At 55.5% G+C, this 22,121-nt stretch overlaps 8 protein-coding genes across 8 annotated transcripts; 2 read left to right on the top strand and 6 right to left on the bottom strand.

The window, feature by feature from the left end:
• Positions 1-818: 818 nt before the first annotated feature.
• V2A60_003547 (Transketolase, thiamine diphosphate binding domain-containing protein) lies at positions 819-3,261 on the bottom strand (the record flags this gene model as incomplete). Its single annotated transcript, XM_083254878.1, has 5 exons — positions 819-2,594; positions 2,661-2,745; positions 2,798-2,893; positions 2,990-3,036; positions 3,208-3,261. The coding sequence occupies 5 exons, from the start codon at positions 3,259-3,261 to the stop codon at positions 819-821; spliced, it is 2,058 nt and encodes a 685-aa protein (XP_083111004.1).
• A 1,095-nt stretch (positions 3,262-4,356) lies between these two features.
• Positions 4,357-6,630, bottom strand: V2A60_003546 (complex proteins associated with Set1p component shg1-domain-containing protein; the record flags this gene model as incomplete). The annotated part of the gene is made up of 1 exon (XM_083254877.1): positions 4,357-6,630. The coding sequence occupies one exon, from the start codon at positions 6,628-6,630 to the stop codon at positions 4,357-4,359; it is 2,274 nt and encodes a 757-aa protein (XP_083111003.1).
• A 691-nt stretch (positions 6,631-7,321) lies between these two features.
• Positions 7,322-8,102, top strand: V2A60_003545 (sugar O-acetyltransferase; the record flags this gene model as incomplete). Its single annotated transcript, XM_083254876.1, has 3 exons — positions 7,322-7,512; positions 7,563-7,688; positions 7,742-8,102. 3 exons carry the CDS (start codon positions 7,322-7,324, stop codon positions 8,100-8,102), a joined length of 678 nt encoding a protein of 225 aa, XP_083111002.1.
• Positions 8,103-8,438: 336 nt separating this feature from the next.
• V2A60_003544 (mitofusin complex protein UGO1) lies at positions 8,439-10,020 on the bottom strand (the record flags this gene model as incomplete). The annotated part of the gene is made up of 2 exons (XM_083254875.1): positions 8,439-9,509; positions 9,580-10,020. 2 exons carry the CDS (start codon positions 10,018-10,020, stop codon positions 8,439-8,441), a joined length of 1,512 nt encoding a protein of 503 aa, XP_083111001.1.
• A 714-nt stretch (positions 10,021-10,734) lies between these two features.
• Positions 10,735-11,787, bottom strand: V2A60_003543 (zinc metalloprotease; the record flags this gene model as incomplete). The annotated part of the gene is made up of 3 exons (XM_083254874.1): positions 10,735-10,816; positions 10,886-11,424; positions 11,497-11,787. 3 exons carry the CDS (start codon positions 11,785-11,787, stop codon positions 10,735-10,737), a joined length of 912 nt encoding a protein of 303 aa, XP_083111000.1.
• Positions 11,788-13,435: 1,648 nt separating this feature from the next.
• V2A60_003542 (adrenodoxin) lies at positions 13,436-14,263 on the top strand (the record flags this gene model as incomplete). Its single annotated transcript, XM_083254873.1, has 2 exons — positions 13,436-13,686; positions 13,921-14,263. The coding sequence occupies 2 exons, from the start codon at positions 13,436-13,438 to the stop codon at positions 14,261-14,263; spliced, it is 594 nt and encodes a 197-aa protein (XP_083110999.1).
• Positions 14,264-14,756: 493 nt separating this feature from the next.
• On the bottom strand, positions 14,757-15,782 carry V2A60_003541 (Rrp15p-domain-containing protein; the record flags this gene model as incomplete). Its single annotated transcript, XM_083254872.1, has 1 exon — positions 14,757-15,782. One exon carries the CDS (start codon positions 15,780-15,782, stop codon positions 14,757-14,759), a length of 1,026 nt encoding a protein of 341 aa, XP_083110998.1.
• Positions 15,783-16,232: 450 nt separating this feature from the next.
• V2A60_003540 (PhoD-like phosphatase-domain-containing protein) lies at positions 16,233-20,399 on the bottom strand (the record flags this gene model as incomplete). Its single annotated transcript, XM_083254871.1, has 4 exons — positions 16,233-16,410; positions 16,466-18,036; positions 18,091-18,096; positions 18,972-20,399. 4 exons carry the CDS (start codon positions 20,397-20,399, stop codon positions 16,233-16,235), a joined length of 3,183 nt encoding a protein of 1,060 aa, XP_083110997.1.
• Between the last annotated feature and the right edge of the window lie 1,722 nt (positions 20,400-22,121).

The raw sequence follows: 22,121 nt of genomic DNA, 5'->3' as shown, positions 1-22,121 counted from the left end.
CAAGTTCGCAGAATGCTACTCTTGTCATTGGGTCCGTCTGTCAAGAGTAAGCATGGAGCAGGGTGGAATAGTGTCGGAGCTCTCGCGAACCATTTGCTGGCAACGTCACTTTATCTATTTGAACCCGCGCCACGTCCGACCGCGTCCTACCCCGGGGGAACAAGTAAACATGACGGTGCGTTTTTTTCTTGGCATCAATACTCGGGGGCTGAGCCTGCACGTTTTGCTTCAAACCGTGCAAGCAAGCAGGGACCAGCATCCTCCTCGACTTGGCACGAGTCAACCCACGAACTGCAACGACAATTTACTCGACACGTGGTATGCAGGCTCAAAAGTAGCTGTTATCGCTAAAGGATGTACGAGACCGAATTCATCAACTCATTCTGCCTGTGCTACAGCATCATCTCGTGAACTGATACTTTGGCTGTTGCGGGTTGCTGTCGTGGAGACTTTGTGGTCTCGCAAAACCGTGCGCGCGAGCGCCCTACATGCCAAGTCTCGTAAATACTTTCGGTTTTCGCTCACATCCGCTTCAATGGTTGTGAACCGACGAATTTTGTGTTTTGGCTATGCCCTGGATTCAGACGAGTAAGTAAATGGCACCGCGGACCATCACGGCCATATGCACGCCACGAAAGAGTACAAGCATGTATATCGATTTCTTAACATAAACAGACATAGCTAAGCAACTACAGACTTTGTTCCGCTTTCAGTAAGCCCATTCTTTTGTCATTAAACGAGCTTCCGATTGATTTTTCATGATTTCTTTTTCCTTCTATTTCAACATTCAGACATCATCCCATTGTATTGTGGTATATTTAGATGAGCTGCTGGAACGCGCGGTTCAGAGGGGAGCGGACGTTGGGAACGTCCTTCCAGAAGTTTACGGTGGCCACGGCACGCTTGGCAATGCCCTCGGGGGTGAACTCAAACTTCTTGTAGACGTCCTTGTAGGCGCCAGAGGCACCGAAACGGTTGAGACCAAACTGCTCGTGAGAGTAGCGCTCCCAGCCCATGGTGCTCATGACCTCAACCGACAGGATGGGGATGCCGTCGGGCAGGACGGAGAGACGGTACTCCTTGGATTGCGCGTCAAAGACCTCGAAGCAGGGAATGGACACAATGCGGGTCTTGAGACCGTGCTTCTCGGAAAGCTCCTTGGCGGCGTCGACGCAGATGGAAACTTCGGAGCCGGTGGAGATGAGGGTAATGTCGGCACCCTCAACCTCCTGCAGGACGTAGGCACCCTTGGAGGCCTTCTCAATGGTGCAGCCCTCAAGCTGAGGAAGGTTCTGGCGCGACAGGGCGACGATGCTGGGGGTGTTCTTGGAGGTCAGGGCGACGTAGTAGGCGGCGGAGGTCTCGTTGCCGTCGGCGGGGCGCCAGACCATGCAGTTGGGCAGAGCACGGAAGTGGGCAAGAGTCTCAATAGGCTGGTGAGTAGGGCCGTCCTCACCGAGACCAATGGAATCGTGGGTGGCAACCCAGATGGTGCGGAAGTGAGACAGAGCCGACAGGCGGACAGCACCGGCGGCATATGAGACGAAGTTGAGGAAGGTACCGGCGTAGGGAAGGATAGTGCCGTAGGCGGCGAGACCGTTGAGGATGGCACCCATGGCGTGCTCGCGGACACCGTAACGGACGTAACGGCCGGAGTAGTCACCGAGGCCGTTGGCCTTGGGCTGGAAATCGACAGCGTCCTTCCAGCGGGTGAGGTTGGAGCCAGTCAGATCGGCGGAACCACCAAAGAGCTCGGGAACGGCGGCCTCGATCTTGGTGAGGACAGTCTCGGAGAGCTTGCGGGTGGCGACGGCATCGTCGGCCGGGGTGTAGGTGGGCAGAGACTTCTCCCAGCCCTGGGGGAGGTCGCCGGACTGGCGGCGGACCAGGTCAGCGTGCTCGGCGGGGAAGCTCTCCTTGTACTTGGCGAGGAGCTGGTTCCACTCGGACTCGGCGGCAGCGCCCTCGGAGGAGTGCTTGCCGTAGAGGTCGTAGACCTTCTGGGGAACGGCGAAGCTCTCATCGGGGTTGAAGCCGAACTTCTTCTTGACCTGGGCAATGTCGTCGGCCTTGAGGGGAGAGCCGTGGACACCGCCGGTGCCCTGCTTGAGGGAGCCGTAGCCGATGGTGGTGCGGAGCTTGATCATGGAAGGCTTGTCCTTGACAGCCTGGCACTCCTTGATGGCAGCCTCGATACCATCAAGGTCGTTGTCACCGTCACTGACGGTAACGACGTGCCAGCCGTAGGCCTCATAACGCTTGGCGACGTCCTCAGTGAAGGCGCAGTTGATGTCACCGTCAATGGAGATGTGGTTGTCGTCGTAGATGCAAATGAGGTTGCCGAGCTGGAGGTGACCAGCCAGAGAGCTGGCCTCGCCCGAAACACCCTCCATCAGGCAGCCATCGCCGAGGAAGCAGTATGTGTAGTTGTTGAGGAGGTCAAAACCATCTTTGTTGAAGACGGCAGCAGAGTGGGCCTGAGCCATGGCGAGACCGACGGCGTTGCAGACACCCTGGCCTAGGGGGCCGGTGGTGACCTCAATGCCGGGGGTATCATGAGCCTCGGGATGACCGGGGGTGATGCTGTCGACTTTCTAAATTCACTGTTAGCCTCTTGGTAGGGTAGTGATGAGAGAGGGGTTGAAGGAGGAAATACTCACGCGGAAGTCCTTGATGTCCTGGAGGGACAGCTTGTAGCCGAAAAGGTGAAGGAGAGCATACTGAAGCATGCAGCCGTGGCCGTTGCTGGATTGTGTTGGGGTAAGTTCGATATGGTCTCGGGGCGGCCGGAACTTACGATAGGACGAAACGATCACGGTTCAGCCATGAAGGGTTCTGCGGGTTGAAGCGCATGAACTTGTTGAATAGGACGTGGGCAACGGGGGCCATTCCCCTGTGACGTGGCGGTTAGCAAAATGTTATTCGTTTGTTGGGAAGCCGGCACGACGACAAATGCCGTAGGTGCTAATCGGGCAGCGAGCGAGCTTACATGGGAGCACCCGGGTGGCCGGAGTTGCTGTTGAAGGTGGCATCCACCTAATAAAATAAGACGGTTACGTTAGTATTGTTTGAATCGCGATGCATTTGCATCATTTCCAGGTGAGAATAACGGTTGCCAGCGCTGAAAGCAAAATCATGGCGGGGTGCTGTCGCGGGGTGCTGACCGCGGGGTATCATGTTGCTGCGCCAGGGGGGGAGATAGCTTACCGCCAGCAGACGGATGGTGTTGATAGCCAGCTGATCTAATTCTGTATAGGCCATTGTGATGTAAGATTGCGAATAATTGAGGGAAGAGGAGAGAGAAGGATTGGTTTTTTTCAGGCGGGAATGAGCGGTTAATGTAGGAGACAAGATCAGACAAAAATTAGGTGGCGAGGGGGGGTAGGAGGACAGGAGCTGCAACGTGAGGGGATAAAAAGTTTTAGTGGACTTGGAGAGTTTGGATTCAGAAGTGGAGCAAACGACGCAATGCCGGCTTGCTGGTGCCACCATGGTCGTTCTGACAACCACTGGCTACAATTCACTTGATAAAAGATGTACTTAGGTAGGGCATGTCGAAGGAGCAAAGAACAAATCTCACGAAAGGAATCAAAACCGAAAACAATAAGGCAGAGGCAGAGAGGGCTACAAGTCAATAGCTGCAATCGCGTTCGACCGGCAGTGACGGGCGGGCCATTGGTTCATCGTGTTTGGCTCTCGGGGAGGCACCATGAATCGCACGCAAATCTTCAGGGCCGATTTCGCCGCCAGCCGCCGGACAGGCCTCTAGGCTCTACTTTTAGGTACCTTTGCCGTGCTGGGTAAGCCGCTTTTCGCTGCTGCGACAGGCCGCAAAGTCCACAACAGCACCACAAAATGACATCACTGATAAGAGACGATGGACGCCTAGCGGGCATAGCGGCGCGTTTGACAGGCATTAGAGCGATTTTCAGAAGAAAAAAACGAAGAGGAGGAAAAAGTTGCTTCGGCCATCTCCTTGTGATGTCACAAACTTTTGCTTGTTTATTTTTGGTAGCCTATCCGGTTGACCCTGGTTAGTAATTCTGGCGTTGTCGACGATCCCCCACTACGGACTACCCCTCTCGACTCAGCACTGGTAGCCAGAAAGTGTAATGTAGGAAAAAGTTGCATCACAAATCCATATCAAAGTATTGAAACTAATCACAAATTTCCTAAGCTATTAGTTCCAATCATGGTGAGCCTAAGTATCTATCCTAAAGTACGCTCTGCATGTCCTCCTTGGGACCGTCTCGGCGAGCAGTCTTCCAAAGCACACAGTCAAGTTACGGACGACATGGCAGGCATGGGTGGCCAGTCGTGTTATTACATAGAAATAAACTAGCCAATGCCAAAGAACTATGGGCTGCGGCTTCGCCGTCTGCTTCGGCTGCGATCCCGCCGGTCGCGACGGCGAGAAGAGCTTCGCTCTCGTCTGTCACGGCGGTCCCTATCTCTGTCCCTGTCCCTGTCCCTGTCCCTGTCTCTGTCCCTGTCCCGATCTCTGTCACGATCTCTGTCACGGTCTCTGTCACGGTCTCTGTCCCTATCGCGATCCCTATCTCTGTCACGATCCCTATCTCTGTCACGATCCCTATCTCTGTCACGATCCCTATCCCTGTCACGGTCACGGTCACGATCACGGTCACGGAAGCCACCCCTGTCCGCGCTGCGACTCCGCGACCGACGGTCATCGCGCCTCCGATCGTCGACGCCGGGAACGGGCAGGCCTTTGGCCCTCGCATCCTTCTGTGCCGCGAGATATGCTTTCGCCTCCTTCTCGCGCTTCTTGACTTCTTCGAGCTTTCGCTCCTCAAGCTCCTCGCGTGTTGCTGAGGCAGTACGTAGATGCGTCGAGCGGGAGCGGCTCCGGCGGTCCCGGTCCCGGTCCCGGCCCCGGTCATCTCTGCGATCGCGGTCTCTATCCCTGTCCTTGTCTCTGTCTCTGTCCCGATCACGATCCCGACTCCTGCTCCGGCGACGCGTAGGTGAACGCGCCGCGGCCGCTCTAGGGTCGTAGTGATCGTAACGGTCCGCCGTAGGCCTGTCCCGTGAACGGCTGCGGTTCCTACTGCGGGCTCTATCTCGCTTCGAACGGCTGTCATCACGTCGGCTGCGCGAGTAGGACCGATCCCTTCGGGCGCTGCGGTCATCTCGCCTGTCGCGTGAGCGACTTCTCTCCCGTCGGCGCGGCGGTGACCTGACGCGCGACCTGCTGCGGTCCCTGCGGCGTGAGCGGCTTCTATCCGGCATCTTTGCACGCGAGCGGCTTCGCTCGCGATCGCGGTCGCGGTCGTCGCGCCTGGGCCTCGATCGGGACCTCTCGCGTCGTGCCCTTGAGCGACTGCGGTCTCGCCGAGGCGAGATGGAGCGGCGATCACGGCGGCTCCGTTCACTGCTCCTGTCTCGTCTCTTGTCGGCGTCTCTGTCTCGCACGCGGGAGGCACTGCGGCTCACTCTTCGCTCGTCGCGCGGCGCGGATGAGTCCCCTCTGTCGCGGCGTGTCCTGGAGTCGGCTCTAACGGATCCACGACCAGACTCGCGTCGAATAGGGTCGATGGCAGAGGCCGGAGCCGTTTTGCGAGGCGGCGGCGCCAGTGCTGAGTCAATCTCAACCTCGGGCCGGCTACGCGTGGAGCGGCTTTCGCGAATCAAATCATCCAAAGCTTCCTGCTCCAGGCGCTCGAGATCTTCTTTGGACAGCTCCTTTGGTTCTTTCTCCCTGACTCGGCTATCCGTATCACGATGGCGGTCTCTGTCCCTGTCTCTATCCCTGTCTCCATCTCTATCTCTATCGCGATCTCGGTCGCGGTCGCGGTCGCGGCTTCGATCGCGGCTTCGATCGCGGCTTCGATCTCGGTCATCGTCTCGATCTCTGTCTTTGCGGTCTAGGTCCTTCTCTCTGCGCTCGCGTTCCTTGTGGCGTTTGTCTCGTTCCAAATCACGAAGTCGCTCACGCTCTTCACGTTCCGCTTCGCGTTTGCGCCTGCGCTCGTCACGCTCGCCCTGTCGCTTGATCTCTGCAAGCTCTCGCTCCCTCTCCTCCCTCTTGCGTTCTTCCCTCGCTATGCGGCGCTTCTCCTCCTCAATCGCCTCCTCCTTCTGCCGCAGCTCGTCTCTGATGCGGGCGCGCTCCGCTCGTCGGGCCGCCGTGTCGGCCGCGTAGTCCTCGTCCGTCCTTGCACCACGTAGCCGCTCGGCCTCGGCGGCCTCGGGACCCAGCTCGGCGCGGCGAATTTCGCGGATGCGCTCCTCAATCGTACCGACGTCAATCAGCTTACCGAGCACCTCCTCGGCTTTGTGGTACACGCCGGAGCGCTCGAGGGCGCCATCGATCAAGGCAGCGGCTTTGCGTCGATCGAGGGTGAGGAGCTGCTGCGGATTCCGCTCGACTTCCTTGTCAGCGACTTCAAGGATCGCCTTGGTAACCTGTGCCTCGTAGTCGCTCGCCTCAAACTTTTCCCACACGTGCTTGCGAATGTCGTCGTACGCGCCCTCCTTTTTGAATGCGTGAGCCAGCGACTCTATGGCTGCGCGCGTTGCCGAGGGCAAGGGCAAGTCGGAGGCTTTGTATTTGCGCGGCGCGGCGCCTGTGCTGGGCTTGCTGTTTGGTGTCCTGTCCATGGATGCCATTGTCCGCAACAACTATGCGAGCCAAGGTCTTAGCTGCAGCTGTGCCGCATGTGTACCTCAGCCTGTAGAATTCGTTAAGATTCTAACATGCCTACCGTATTGTTGCGCGCGCTGCAATGTCTCGATAGGTAGGGTAATGTTGTTGATTCTTGAGGAGGCTTAAAGTCCCCTGGCGCGCGCGATAAGTTTGATAAGACATCTGCGTGGCACGTGATTGCCGAACAGAATGTTCAGCCCTCAAATTTTAACTCAAAATCAAACTGAGACTTCTTCAGAGACCATGTATATCTACGCGAGTAGCACAGCCTATGAGGTTCAAATTTTTATTATATGTTGAGAATCAGCTCGCTTCAACTATCCTCGCTTTCTGGCTCTGGTCTGGAGCTCGCGTCTGTCCCACTTTACCCTTCGTGGTGGCTTCAGAGACACGCTATGCGGCATGTGCTCGACGCAAAAAAAGTAGAAAAGCAAAATAGGGCCTTGTAAGCTTGTCGTATGAAAGATCATATTTCGCCGTTGAAATTAGCATTATAATTCCTGAAAAGCAGAACAATCTCTTGAGTCTTTCCCACACACCAACCTGCCCATGCCCCACAGCCTTGTAAAGCACCAGTTCGGCTTTGGCGACTAGACACCGTTGCTTTACATCATCATAGAATTTTGTTCAATATCACTTGTATATGAGTTCAGAATGTCAGCTACATCCGCAGATGGTAACCCTATTGAACCGAAGGAGAACCTTCGGCGAATGGCCGCCGGCGAGCTGTATTACGCCTTCACGCCAGATCTGATTGCGGCCCGCAAGAGGGTTGAGCAGGCCTATAAGCGCTTCAACAGGGCTGAGGATGCTTCGCGACGGGAGCTGGCAGAGATGTGGAACGAGTTGGTTCACGTTGATGCGCAAGCACCATCGAATACTGACGCACCTTTAGCATCGTTCAGGACGAGACACCTCTGCCCCCGCAAGCCGCTACCGAGCCGGAAGACGAGGAGCTCCTGCAGGACCTTGCTTGGGTAGACCGACCGATTGGAAAGATTGATTACGGTTACAATATAAAGTTAGCTTCCTGGTGCGGTGTGTCTTCGAGACGATTCAAGCTGACGTCTTCAGACTCGGCAAGAACGTGTACATCAATAGCAACAGCGTCTGGATAGACACATGCACCATCACCGTTGGGGACCGGGTCATGGCGGGACCCAATGTTCACTTTTACTCCGGCACGCACCCGGTCGACTACCGCGTCCGCAACGGGACACGCGGTCCTGAGAGCGGCGGGCCCATCACCATCGGCGACGACTGCTGGCTGGGCGGCAACGTCACGATCCTGGCGGGCGTGACCATTGGCCGCGGCAGCGTCATTGGCGCCGCGAGCGTCGTCACAAAGGACATTCCGCCCCAGTCTGTGGCTGTGGGAAACCCGGCGCGCGTCATAAAGAAGGTTGACACGTCCAAGCCTCCCCAGTTTCAGTAGGATGGCCCTTTCTAATTCTTCTCGCACATTTCACCTTATGCAGGTGGCATATAGACATAAGACGCACAGAACAAAAGGAATAAATTTTTCTAATGAATCTGTATTATGGTAACTGTACATTTTGGGGTTAAAAATAGAGATGGATATCATAGCGGTTTTTGTCGTAAAAAGGTTCGTCGTAGAGGAGAGAGATTTTGTAAATCCGCAACGCAACAAGAGTATAAAAAGAACAGGAAGCAGCGACGCCTCGCCATAGAATGGTCTACCACAAAGGCAGTAAGAAGAAGAGGTAAAAGGAAAGGGGATAATACAGGACCGAGATCTCGAGTGCCAGGCTCAAAACTCTCCGTCGCCTCCGTTTCCAATGACGTTGGCAGCCCACAGGCCAACAAGACCCCACCAATTCACCTTCCAGCCGCGCCACAGACCGTCGAGACCTTGGCCGTTCTTGATCAGCGGCGTCTGGGGCCGGGACTTGGCGGCCTTGCGGTTTGCCTTGGCGGGCGGCTGCAACTGCATGGTCCTGGAGCCCTCGGCGGAGGTGATGTGGTACATGGTGCCGAGGACGCCGCGATACGGACCGATGGGGACAATGGTGTCCATGCGGAGGTCCTTGCCGGCGAGGGCGCGTATGTACTCGGGGCTCGACAGAACAGCCATCTGGCCGCGGCGCAAGACGGTCTCGAGCGGCAGCTTGATGAGGATGGCGGTCGTTGAGGCGAGAAACTTGGCAGCGGAAAAGGTCATGGGCGAGGCCTGGTTGTCGAGCAGGAATTTGGTGCGCAGGATGAGAGGCGTGGAGAGCGTGATGAGCGGATGGACGAGAGAGTTGAGAATCGTGGGGATGGCGAGCATCGAGTCGACAAAGTACGAGGGTAGAGAGCGCAACGTGGCCAGGGTGCGGCGGGGCCCCTTGCTACTCGGCGTCATGATGAGCCTCGTCCTCACAAGGTCGAGGGGCGCGAGAACAAGGCCAGTGACGACGGCCGCGCCTGCGGCGACGAACAGCGACGCCCACGGATACGGCGTCGCGATATCAATGATGCGGTCCATGTCCTCCTTCAGGCCGAGGTCCGGCACGTTGAAGATGGCGCTCAGGAAGCTGCGGGACCAGTTCTCCAGCAGCGAGTGCAGCACGGTATACAGAAATGTGGCGTTGGACGCTTTCCAGACGCCAAAGGCGCCGTCTTTCTGCCATAGCTGGCCTATGACTTCGGTGACCGAGTCGGGTCGGCGAAGCGGGATGTAGTGCTCCGGGACGACAGGCTGCCGACGCTTGACGGGCTTCGGAGATGTGAGCGGGGAGGCACGGCGTTCGGTCAAGCCGCCTCGGACTGTGCTTGCCGGCGTATCGGGGCCATTGTAAGTAAAGAATGTAGACTCATCGCCTTCCGAGTCGGAATCGTGCTGGGCGCCATCGGTCAGCACAAGTCACCCAGGGTCAGCGTCAGGGGAATTGATTATTAGGAATACATACGTCGGGGAGGCCCAGGCCCTGGCTCGCAAAGGACGCGCCAAAAACTTCTGCTTCCACCGACTGCGAGAGCAACGCGTTCTCGTCTTGGTTGCGGGCTTGGAGGATCGTCTTGGCGACCTCGAACGGCTGGGCCATCAGGACCGAGGTGTATTTCCAGACCAGATCGTCGAGCAGCTCCTTGGCGCTGCGGGCCATGCTCGGCCCATCATCGTCCATGTAGCCCTTGTAGTCGAGGTCGCCAAACATGTCGCGCGCCCGGCTGGCATAGCGGGACGACGTCGTGGCGACGACCGAAGAGGCGGCGGTGGTGGTCGTCGCGTGGCGCGCCGAGGCCGACGAAAAGGCCTTGGGCCCGGGAGCGGCGGGCTCTGCGCGCTCGCCGATGGAGGGCCGGATATAGTACGGTCGCAGGGGATTGACCCCATCGCCATGGCTCGTCATTTTGGAGACGATGGGAGAGTCATGCGGTGGTGGATGGGGGAATGAGGGATGAGGAGGGAAGAGAAAAAAAAAAAAAGAGGCAAGCTTGAAAGTGGCACCCGTCCGTCCCAAGGGAAATGAAATCATACAGTGGCGAAGTCGGGAATATGGCGGGCGGCTGGCCGGAGCCGCTAAATAAATAACTTGGGGGCGCGTCTTTTTATTAACCAGCCACACTTGAACTACTTCTCAGGACGGATTACTGGACGCGACAACCCCTGTCGCCTGAATGTCCACTATATAAAATAAGAATAAATCATGCTGTATAGCGCGATGTTATCATACATATAAACAATACGTAGGGTATACATTGTAATGTATAGCTACCATGCTATGTTGCGCCATGTTTCTGTCGTCACTCCCCTTGCCATTGTCTGAACAAAAGATGTTGCAGGCACTGTAACTGCACCTTGAACGAGGTAATGAATGAATAGATGGACAGTCGCCGAACAAGCGATGGCGATTGAATGCTAATGCCAACCCCAAGTTTAAATTGATCCCACTCTGAAACACCCGCTATGTAGATCACCAACTAGTAGATCCTCTCAGTAGTACATATTCAAATATATTGTACAATCAACACATCTACCCCTCTTCTTGATCCCCAAACATAGCTCATCATCTCCGCCAGATTTGGATCAAAGTGGGATTCATGAAATGTCCGGTTTGGAATGATTAGTTCTTCGCGTAGCGGAACATGAGAACCATCTGGCGCATTCTCTCGGCCTGACCGGGGGTAAAGCCCGTCTTGCAAGATCTACCACGGCGGTCAGTAGTTGCAAGTGTGACACGAAAACAAGGGGAAAAAAGCAAGCAGTCTACTCACTCGCTGGTGTAGTCCATGTGGTTCTCAATGGGGTCAAGACCAGGCAGTCTGGGGCAAGAGTCGGTCCCGACCGGGCACCCGCGGTTGGGGCCAGCCGAGGCCGGAGTGTCGGCCACGTAGTCGCCGGCCACCTCGTTGCACTCGCCCGCGAAGTCGCCTTGGAAGGTGTGGAAGAGACCCATCCAGTGGCCGACCTCGTGGACGGTCAGGAATCCGCGGCGGTCCCGGCTGCCGTCGGGGAAGGAGTCGCTCGCCGACATGCAGCCGTCGATGGACAGGTTCTCGTCGTTGCGGCCGATCCAGTCGGGGAAGCGGCAGACGCCGCTGCCTCGCCAGCCGGGGATGTAGAAGAGGTTGAGGTCGAGACGGCCGCCGATGCGCAGGCGAGGCTTCATCTCGCGCTCAATGGCGTTGCCCGGGAAGGCGGCGCTTGCCCACCTGCTGTTGACAGTGTACGAGGTGTTGACGTAGTTGAAGCTCACGTTGGCGATGGCGTACTGCTGGTTGAGGACCCTCATCTGCGCATCAATCTGCTGTCTCTACATTTTTTGGCACAACAACGTCAGCACGCGTTAAACATTTTGACATGATGAATGCTATTCTCGCCGTACCGAAATGTAGCCGCTGGCAGGAGAAGTGCCGGCAGCGCTCTGAATGATGTGGACGTAGGTGTTAAAGGTCATGGCCGCGGCGCTGGCGCCTTCGGCCCTGGCCTCGACCTTGTCACCGGGAAAGACGCTGGCGGCTTCCATGAAATTGGCATTGCCATCCGCAATCTTCTGCATGACGGACTCCTCACCGGCAGCCAGCTTGGCGCGGAGGGCGAGAGCGTCGTGGCCAGCATGGGTCGCGCAGTAGTCGTCGTCGAGAGGCTGTTGCGGGAGGGCGGCAGCGAAAGGCATGGCTGCCACCAGAGCCGCCACGATACGGGTAGAAAGAAGCATTCTGAAAAGAGAAGAGAGCAAAGGGGTTTGCTTGGTTGTGATGGCCTGTTTGCGAAACACACTGCTGCTGGAGATGCTGTAGAATCCGAATGCATCTGCGCACGGCAGCGGTTTATATACATCATGTTGAACATGACGGGCTCTCAGAGTAGAGGCCCCGACATCCAACTGCCGAGACGGGTCAATGCTTCGCAATACGTACTCGTTACGATAATGAAACCTGAAAATCTCTTCATGACCCTATATTCGGTTCACGAGATTGCACAGTCACCGACCAGTTGGGAGGTCGTCAAATCGTCACCTGCCAGTTACAGTCAAGTATACCCGCCCCGAAGTCTGTTTTGTTCGTGGAAACTGCCTAAAGAAGCAGGACAGCTGAGAGAGAGCTGTTGGAGACACGCTTGGCAGAGGCATCGAGAAGGGCGTTTCGTGCGCGGCCACCGCTCCGCAGGTCACCGCCGGGGGAGGCTTGGACGAGTAGGCGACTAGCATGGTAGGCGGGAATAGGAGGCTTGCCCAGCCTTTATGCAACTTCCCAACAGGGGCAACAAGAATGCTCCGGATGGAGATTCCCCCTCAAGCGACCCCTGCGTAGAAATAAGGTATGGCGATAGAGTTGATCAAATGCCCCAAGCATGCTAGCTCGCGGCATGCCAAGGCGAAGCGCCTCCATACTGAGTAGCGTGCCGGGTTTTGGTTTGCGAGGCAACGTATCAGCAAAAAGACCCGAGGTCCGCACAAGAGAGCTAAGCGAGGTCTTGAGATTATTCTCAAGTGGGTAGGAAGACCAATTTTTTTTTTTGAATTGTTGCAGAATTGGAAACTGAAGACCGAGCACGTGTATACTAGTTAGGTTGTTACTCTGTCGGCTGGATACTTAGTGACTGACTTGGTGGCCCCTGGTGTGGGTGCAACGGCGCTGATGCATTGCTACCTTGCAGACGACCCGGCGTCTATCTCAGAGCAAGTTGCCGAGTTGACATGCTCGGGCATTTTCCCAAAGTAGCTGGAGATTCAAGCCGATGCTACTTCTTGGCGCATTGGCATGTATGTACATAGAGAGAAGAGAGAGGAACCAAGTTATAAGAGGACGAGTATAGTGTAAAAGACGTGATGAAGTGGAACAAAGGCGACTTTCTTTGCTGGAAAAAAAAAGAAGAAGAAAATTAAAAAAAGAAATATATCACAACACAAGTCTATATCAGTATAGCCCGTATTCAAAAATGGACTCCACGCCAACCCCAGAAGGATGCTGTTCTCAGGCTCGGACATCGAGCCTCTCCGGGGGGATAGGTAGAGGTGGGGAGGCAGAGAGCCACAGGGGGCGCCAGCGCGCACCACTTTATATTGTACGGAAGACCGTGGTCAGGCTGTAGCCAATGGCAGCGACGCTAATTGAACAAAGAAGCTGAACCCAAGGCCAAAAAAAACGCCTTTTTTTTTGGATGACCCAGAAGCTCTCTCTGATTCTCCTCTTCCCCAGTCGCAAAACCCGCCGCCTTCATCAAGCAACCTGCTACCGAGCGTCGACGACCTCCCATCCATCCGCCCACCCCCCCCTCCCCCCTCCCCCGGCGCCTCCCTCTCTACCTCTAACCCACATCCCATGTCGGCCTCACGGACAATCACGACCAGCTTCGCCAGGCTATCAGCGGCCACGAGCCGACGCCTACCTGTCTGCGCCGCCGCCTCCGCCGCCCGCGTCGCCATCTCCCCTCGGTCAGCGTCGTCGTCCCCATACCTGCCGACCCGGCCAGCGGCAGCGACCTCGGCCTGGGCCGCGCTGACGATGCGCGCATTTACGACGACGCCGGTGCAACGCCACGGCCACGTCCACACGCCCAAGCCTGGTGAAGAGTGAGTTTTCTTTTGTCCTCTTGCTCTCTCTCTCTCTCTCTCTTTCAAGAATCCAATCCATTGAAACAAGGGGGCGTGGAGGGGGATATCATTTTTAAAAGTTGGCGATGGCTAGATTCATCTTCTATCCCCCCCCTCGGAGGGGTTCCCTCCCCTTCCACCATTCCTACTTGCGAATCCTTTAACCCCCAATCGCTCATCGCCTGCTCTTTCTCTCTAACTCTCCAACGCTAGACTCTACGTCACGTTCGTCGACAAGGACGGCGAGGAGCACAAGCTCGCCGTCGCCGAAGGCGACAACCTGCTCGACATTGCGCAGGCCCACGACCTCGAGATGGAGGGCGCCTGCGGCGGCTCCTGCGCCTGCTCGACCTGCCACGTCATCGTCGCCGACGAGGGGCTCTTTGACAAGATGCCCGAGCCCGAGGACGACGAGAACGACATGCTCGACCTGGCCTTTGGCCTCACCGAGACGAGCCGCCTCGGCTGCCAGGTCATCATGACAAAGGACCTCGACGGCCTCGTCGTCAAGCTGCCCACCATGACCCGGAACCTGCAGGCCAGCGACTTCCAATAGTGCCTCCGAGCCCGACGGACCGGGGGGGCGAAGGGGAGAACGGATAAAAGAAAAAAAACTTTTAATTATTGTTTCATTGTGGGGATTCTTCGTGTTTTCTTGTTCTTTTTTTTTCCACATTCGCATTGGGCGCAAAACAAATCTTGTACAATAGTGTAACAGATAAGTCGTTGAGAGACGGAACGAGCAAGTGGGATGACGAATCCAACTGGCATAAAATGGGATGTGCATATGGGGCATTGTAACAGATATATTTAAAAAGAGATTCCCTATTCTACAAATGAATAATTCGTTGCTTCGAGCCGTACATAGCCGCGTCCATGTCCATCAACAAGACACAACTTTGTTACGGCACCCATTCATGACCAAGATGGCTCCAGTATCCATTTATTCCCAGATTCTATTTACCGATATGGCTCCGAAAGAACATTGACAACCTTCATTATATACAATATGCGTGTTCACGACCAACCTCTCTTCCCTTCCTCTAGGCCTACTCAATCGCGCTCGCGCTCTTCTTCAGCGCGCTGCCCCCCGACGCCAGCAGGTCCAGGAAGCCCTTTTTGCTCATCTCGTTGACCTTTTCCTCGCGGCGCCCCATGCCGATCACGCCGGCCTGCCTCGTCGCGCGCTCCGCCTCGGTCGACTTGACCTGCGCCGCGCGCACCGCGTTGAACATCTTGACCACGCCCCGCTGCGCCACCTTGCGCAGCTTGGCCTCGGCCGCCAGGATATCGGCCGTCGTTGTGGCCAGAACCTCTGCCCCCTCGTCCTCGTCCTCGTCCGCCAGCCGAGCCGCCGCCGCCGCCGGGGCGGGGGCGACGAGTACGTCGCGCACGCGGCCCTTTTCTTGAGCCTTGCGCTTCTGCTCCCGCAGCTGCCGCTTCGCCTTGGCCTCGAGCGCACTCTCGAGCACCGCCCTCGAAGCCTCGTGCGCGGCGGCGCTGCGGGCCAGGACCGGGTCGGCGCGCTTCGACGTTGACAACTTGGTGGACAGAATCTTGGACAGCGACGTGGCAAACGCTGCCGGGTCGTTGCGCTTCTTGGGTTTTCTGGAGCCGCCTTCCTCATCATCGTCGTCGTCGTCGTCGCCCAGGTCGAACTCGTCATTCACATCCTCGTCATCTTCGGCTTCGTCATCGTCGCCTGCCTCGGGCAAGCCCTCCTCAACGTCGCTGTTATCGTCTGTGGCCAGCTTCCTGGGCATCTTCGCCTTGAGCTTCGCACTGCCCTTGGCGGCGCCGGCTTTCTTCTGCCGCGGAGCCTCGTCTTCTGAGCTTGACATGGCGCTGCCACCGTCGTCCTCCTCGCCGCCGTCGTCCGCCTTGGCGTTGTGAATATCGTCGTCCGAGTCGAGAAGATTGACGGCGTCAAAGTCTTGCTGTTGGTCCTCTCCATCCTCTTCGTCCTCTGTGCTGCTATGGTATTCCTTCTGCACACGTCGTTCGCGCTTTTGTCGCTTCATGGGCTTTTGAAATTTACCGCCCCTGGAGCGTTTTTTGTTATAAGGACCGGCCATGCTGAATTTGTGCAAGTTGCCGTTGATTGTGAATGGTGTCAATATTTGTACTGATACAGCAAATGGCGTCTACTACACTCCCCGGCTAGAAAAAAAAATGCTGCCGTGGTCGATTTTGCCGGAGATTTTCTGCGTAGTGGGGCGTTCTCCAAGGCGGTGAGCTCACATGAAGTGGATTATAACCCCAACCCTGGATCTATAGAATTGTTGGACCAACTTTTACGCGGTAATGAGAAGGCGTTCGAGTGCATCAGGTGCTACAAGAGTTTCGGAGGATACGAAGTCTCAGTATCGACCAAGCATTAAATTCAAATAAAAATAGAGTTAGACTCTGCTTAAGTTGCAATGCCTCCAAAATAGAATTGGGCACCCGAGGTAAACAAGAGACTCCATACGCCATTAGATCCACGCGAAGATGTCGAAGCCTAGCAACAGAAAATAGAAGATGAGTTAAAACTTGAGGAAATCCCAGATGGAACTAGAAGGAGCACGCGCAGGTTCAGCGGCGACAAGGGTGGTGTTCCATGCTTCCTTGCCGTCAACATAGAGCTGATATTGTAGAGAACTTTCGCCATCAATGTTCTCAATAGTAAATGCGCCAAATTTGGAAGAGCCGGATGGAATATACCTGCGAAATAAGAGTCAGTTTTCTAGTCGCGAATTTAGATGGCATGAGCACCTACTTCAATTTGACATCCTCCTCGTCAGTCTGCCTATAGGTTGGGAACGGCGAGGCAAATTGGTTGAGAGGGCTTGTGGAAATCTCGTGCGCAGCAGCGGAAGCAGGCCACCGAGAGTCTGCAGGGGGAGGAAACTTCGTAGCGGCAAACTCATGGCGATCACCGGAAAGAATGAGGACACCCATGCCACGAGTACCAGCATCCCACATGGCCTCCAGTATTTTGCGTCGCTCAACAAGGAAGCCGCCCCATGTGTCCTGGACATTGACGGGCCAATTCTTGGTGAAGGGAACAGACGAAGCAACAATCTTCCACTTGATGCCGCGGGGCTCAGTGCGCGCCAGCCAGGCGAGAAAGTCCTCTAGTTGCTCTGCACCGAGCATAGTCTTCTCGTCGTCTTCGAAAGGTACTTTGTTGCGCGAGCGGTAGCTACGAGTATCCATAAGGAAGAAGCTAGCCGGGCCTTGAGCGAATGTGTACCAGGTGGAGTCTTTACGGCGAACATTGTTTGTACCAGCGCGGAGAGCCTTGGGTGGATTCACATTGGCCTGGTAGGTGGCCCATGGCTCTACGGCAGCTTGGTATACTCCAGTGTTGCTTGCATCCCAGTCGTTCGAGATTTCGTGGTCGTCAAGGACATGGATCCAGCTCAGATTTTGGGCAACGGGCGCCCAGTCCGGCGAGGCATAGACTTGACGATACTGCATTCGGTATTCGTCGACAGACTTGCCAAAGCGACTCGGCACATCAATGTAGATGAAATCCCCAAGGAACAACATAAACTGGGCGCTCAATTCGGGAAGTTTGTCGGCAAGATGGCGTAGGCCAGGGATGGCCAGAGCGTGGTCGAGGGGATTATACGGGAAACGCGGCAGAATGCACGAAGTAGACAAGAAAGTAAACTTGCCACCCATTTTATCAGACAGATGGCCAGGACGTGGGGCAGAAAGGAAGCGTCCGGTGTGATTATTGGAAGTCCGATACTCGTACCAGCGAGGATTTTTGAATTTGAGGGGAATGGTCACAATGCCGGTGAAATCACTCTCGCTAGTGGTCGACCCAAGTCCACCGGCCAAACGCCAGATGGGGTCCTCGAAGGGAGGTTGGGCATCAGCAATGCGAATCTCGACCGTGACCGGCATTTTGGTCTGGTCAGGCTCCCGAAGAAGCATCTTGGCTTCCTCATTGGAAACGTAACCCAGCCGGACGAATGACAGATCGTCAGCAGGGTAAAGGATGCGGGCTCGAAACAAGGCATCGGCAGTGAGGGCGACAAAAATGCCGTTGATGAGAAATGTTAGAATGGAAGAGAGTTGAGCTTGGGAATTCGGTGCACCATAAGCGAGGATCTTCCAGCTTGAAACGGGCGCCTCACGAAGAAGCACCTTTTCCTGTACGTCGACTTCGTCGGCAATGATGGGAGCGCTGCCATCATTGGGGGAGACCGTGACTTCTTTTACAACAACATCAATTTCATCATCGACAACCTGCAGCGAAGGGCCTGCTCGATAAGTGGCCAAGAATGCGGGGACATAGATGGCAAAGGCGGCAAAGACAAAGGTCGGGAAATGAGCCTGTGGATGTTAGCGCAGAACGCCCCCTATCTATCTAGTCATCAGGACGCGTACGGGAAACTGATGTGATGGTTAGCTAACAAGATAATCAACTTGGTCAGATGAGGGAATAAGTATGGGAGACCTTACAAATCGGAAAAATAAGATGGCAGATATTCTCAGCGCAACTGAGGATATCCGGGCAATGGTAGCTTGGACCACCATTGTGATTAGAGGCGAGGAGAGGAGGAGTGTATAATTGGCACGGATATAGGAGGGTAGTAATCGGAGGGAAAAGGTGCTTAAAGAAAGACGGGAAGATTAAGTGAAATGAGGTCTCACGTCATCGAATCATTGGCGGAACAACAAAGTGTTGCGGCCAGCAAGGCGGAGTGATTGATGAAAGTTGCAGGTGCAAAGCTTCAATCGAGGCAATGTTGGTGTTAATTATGGGTGTCGTCATTGATGTGGCTGACAATGGCGGCAGCGCTGTGGCTGGTGCACGTCACCTCGGCATGAGCAGGCAGGGCCAAATCTCCTTGCGCTGCGCATTGCAGCACTTTCGAGGTAAAGGGAGAAAGAAAAAAAGAGAACTTGGTTCAATTAGAATTATGTATAGTAGGAATTAACTAGACAGTCTTGTCTCAGATGCGCCGAGTGTGCCAAGTTGAAGCTGCATCGACCACTGCCAATCCTAAACTGGTATGGAAAGATGCTGCGAGGAGCACACAGCATCTATAAATCATTGCTAAATTAGAATTAGGGTGAAGAAAATGAAGACTATCTATAAGATTTCCTAGTATTTAAAACAAAGAAGAAGAAGAAAAGGCGAGATTTTGTCTATGGTCCGCTCAATCATGTACTTTTGCGTCTATTAGTTACACGTCCACTCTCCTGGAACAGTTCTCACAACTCGAGCAAGACGGGATCGTGGCCAAGGGCCAATCGGGCTTCACCGTCTCAACCCGCTCCTCCTTGCGCAGCTCGTGCGACGGCAGCCACATGTCATCCGTCACAGTCGACGACGCCGAGCTGCACGCCCTCGGCGACCGCAGCGACCGTGAGCGCGAGTCCTCGGTCAGCGAGGAGCGGGCCGTCGACGGCAGGCTCGCCCAGGCCGACGACCGGGACCGCCAGCACATCTCGGGGTAGTCGGGCAGCAGCCAGCGCTGGTCGCGCGCCTTCTTGGCCCACGGCTGCGCGCCCTTGCCCTTGCTCCGGACCCATTCCGCGACGTGCAGGCGCTTGACGGACCACGACGACAGCGGGAGCCACGCCTGGAGCGAGCGCTTGGGGAGCCGCTGGCTCTGCTCCGCCAGCGGCTGCATGACGCCGCGGTAGGACGCCAGCGCCGCGCCCACGTCCTTGTCGCCGTGGATCGCCAGCTCGCCGGCCAGCACGTACGCGCCGATGAGGGCCATGCTGGACCCGACGCCCGCGATGGGGGACGCGCAGTATGCCGAGTCGCCGAGGAGCACGACCCGGCCGTCGGACCACATTGTGCTGCGCCGCTGGAGCATCTCGTCGGCGTAAAAGTCCTCGGCGTCGGTGAGGGCGTGCAGGATCCTCTCCTCCTGCCAGCCCATGCCCCGGAAGACGGCCGCAAAGGCATCCTTTTGGCTGGCCACGTCTCGGTCCAGTGCTCGTCGGAAGCGCTCCGTGTTGCTCATGGCCATGAGGTATACCTGTCCCATGTCCTGCTTGTGCCAGCGGGTCATGGCCAGCCGCCGCTCTGTCGCATGATACATGCGGCAAAAGCTGGTGTCGTAGTCCCTTCGCGGCAATGTGTAGTAGGCGGAGAATACGCCCAACCATCGTGATTGATCTTCCTCCGGGCGGTAAAAGAACATGTGCTTGCGGATGCGGGAACCCTGCCCGTCTGCCGCAATCAAAAGATCGTACGTCTCCTTGCTACCATCAGATAGAGTGACCTCCACCTTGTCCGTCTTGTGACCCTGTTCATCGTTGTCATCTCCCTTGATGTTTCGATAGTGGTCGACAGAAAGCCCGAATCGATAGGTAACGCTTTCTTTTGTTGCGTCGTAGAGAATTTCGATCAGGTCGCGGCGCATAATCTCGTAGGCGCTCGTCTTTCCCTGCACGCCACTTTCGGTTTCGATTTCGAGTTTTCTTTGCACAATATTCTCTTGGCCCTTGGAGTCGACGATGATGGTGCCCATCTCCGGGACCGACCGTTCACGGACTGCCTGCAGCAGACCCATCCGGCGAACCACCTCGATGGCTTCATTGCGCAAGTCAACCTGTAAGCCAGCGATTCTAAGTGACGGAAATCGTTCGATGAGGGTGACCTCGTGGCCTTCTTTTGCAAGCCAAAAGGCGGCAGCTGGACCTGCCACGCCGGCACCCGCAATGATGACTTTCATGGCTTGACGTCGCGGGTTTGTCGGTGTTTCTGCTGGTTGTGAAGCTCACACTTTAGAGAAGCAAAATACAAGAAAAAAAAAGTCAAAGTAAAGGAGGGTGGCAGAGATTTCTTCCCTCAAGCATGCATCTCTGTAAGCGACCATTTCCGTCTATGGGCAAAACGGCCGGAATGGTCCTATATATAGAATCTCCCCGGCACATCAATCAAGTTGGCGCGGAGCGTTGTGCAAGGGCCAAACAGGGCTCCATCGCGGCCCGTCTCCGTAATTGCCATAAAAATTGCTAAAACTCATACGACTTTCATCAGGCCATGTAAGGGTCAAGAGGCGTTCCCCACCGTAGCACCTTCAGAGTTTTGGAGAACTGAGTAGTCTTGAATGACTGAGGTAATGGCATGAGTTCGCGTGGAACCGGGTCCGGGGCAGAAGCAACCGAGGCATGCGGGCTACAGGGAGAAGTAGGAGAAGCGGAATGCGTGAGAGGCGTAAGATCCGTGAGATGAGAGACGCGGGAATATGGTGAGAGACAGACTCGGTAGCTTCGGAGACGTATCCATGTACTGGGCCCAGTCCAAGTGCACTGATTAGACAACTTACCAGCATGTGGCGTTTCTAGACGAATTACGCCGGCTACCCTAACCCTAAAAGCATACTATAGCCATCTCACTAATAAACCCCCTGCATCGCTGCATCGCCTGCATCGCCTGCAGCTATTCCTGATGGCGGCCGGCACTTTAATTGTGTCGGTGTGGGCATGTAAGTAGGTGCTATGGAGTGCATACGGGCCTTGTACTCGGCAGAGGCACAGAGTGTACGTAGTAGCTGTAGAGGGTATACGGGCATGTAATTGTAGAGGGTAAACTGGTGTTGCAAAAGGGCATGCATACACGTGCTGTAGAGGACATTCATACGGGTGCTTTAGAGTTACATGGGCGCTGTAGAGGAATATTGTATGCTGCACCTAGAGGGCATACATACCTGCCTCCTAGGGGTGCTATACCTACCTACCTTACCTAGGAATGTACTGAGGTAGAGGGTGTAAGTACTGGCGGCGCTGTAGCCGCTACCAGTACATAGGACACCGCTGACTAAATCCTGACATAATGTGTCAAGAAACGCCACACAGTCCGAGTGCACTTGGACGGGGCGGCAGCTTTCATTACATGATAATTCGACGCCTGTGACACGTTGCTTTTGGCTGGTCCTGTGGCGTGGACTACTTATGTAAGTAGATACTATAGGTCCCTACCAATGAGGTAGGTATCTTCTGGCATGGCCTCTGGCATGTTGATCTGATCTGATAAATGTTGGAAAGTTTTACTGATTGGAACTTGTTTTTTTTAGAACATCTCAACAAGTTGGGCACATGTCCCAGGAGCTTCTCATCATTACAACATGCCCAAGAAATATGGTTAAAAAATGATGCTATTCAGAGCATGTCAGACCCAGAAAAAATACCCCCCTCACGCCTGGGTAAGTAATCAAGTACCTCCCACCCAACCAAGGTACCTGCATACCAAAGGTACCTACCTATCTAGGTAACCTATCTAAGTAGGCAGGTATATCACCAAGTTATAATTATAAGTTAGTCGAGTACTAAGTAAATAAGCTAGGTAACTTAACCTTTGGCTCTGGCTTGCCTGGCCCCAGCTAAAAAGCGCAGCGCGCCCGCACTCCACGCGCCGCCGCCGTCGCCACCACTACCAACCCTCAAAAGGTCAC

Source organism: Cordyceps javanica, chromosome 2 (assembly GCF_051103115.1).
Source record: "Cordyceps javanica chromosome 2, complete sequence".
Taxonomy (NCBI): Eukaryota; Fungi; Ascomycota; class Sordariomycetes; order Hypocreales; family Cordycipitaceae; genus Cordyceps; species Cordyceps javanica.
This window is presented reverse-complemented; position numbering and strand designations above follow the sequence as displayed.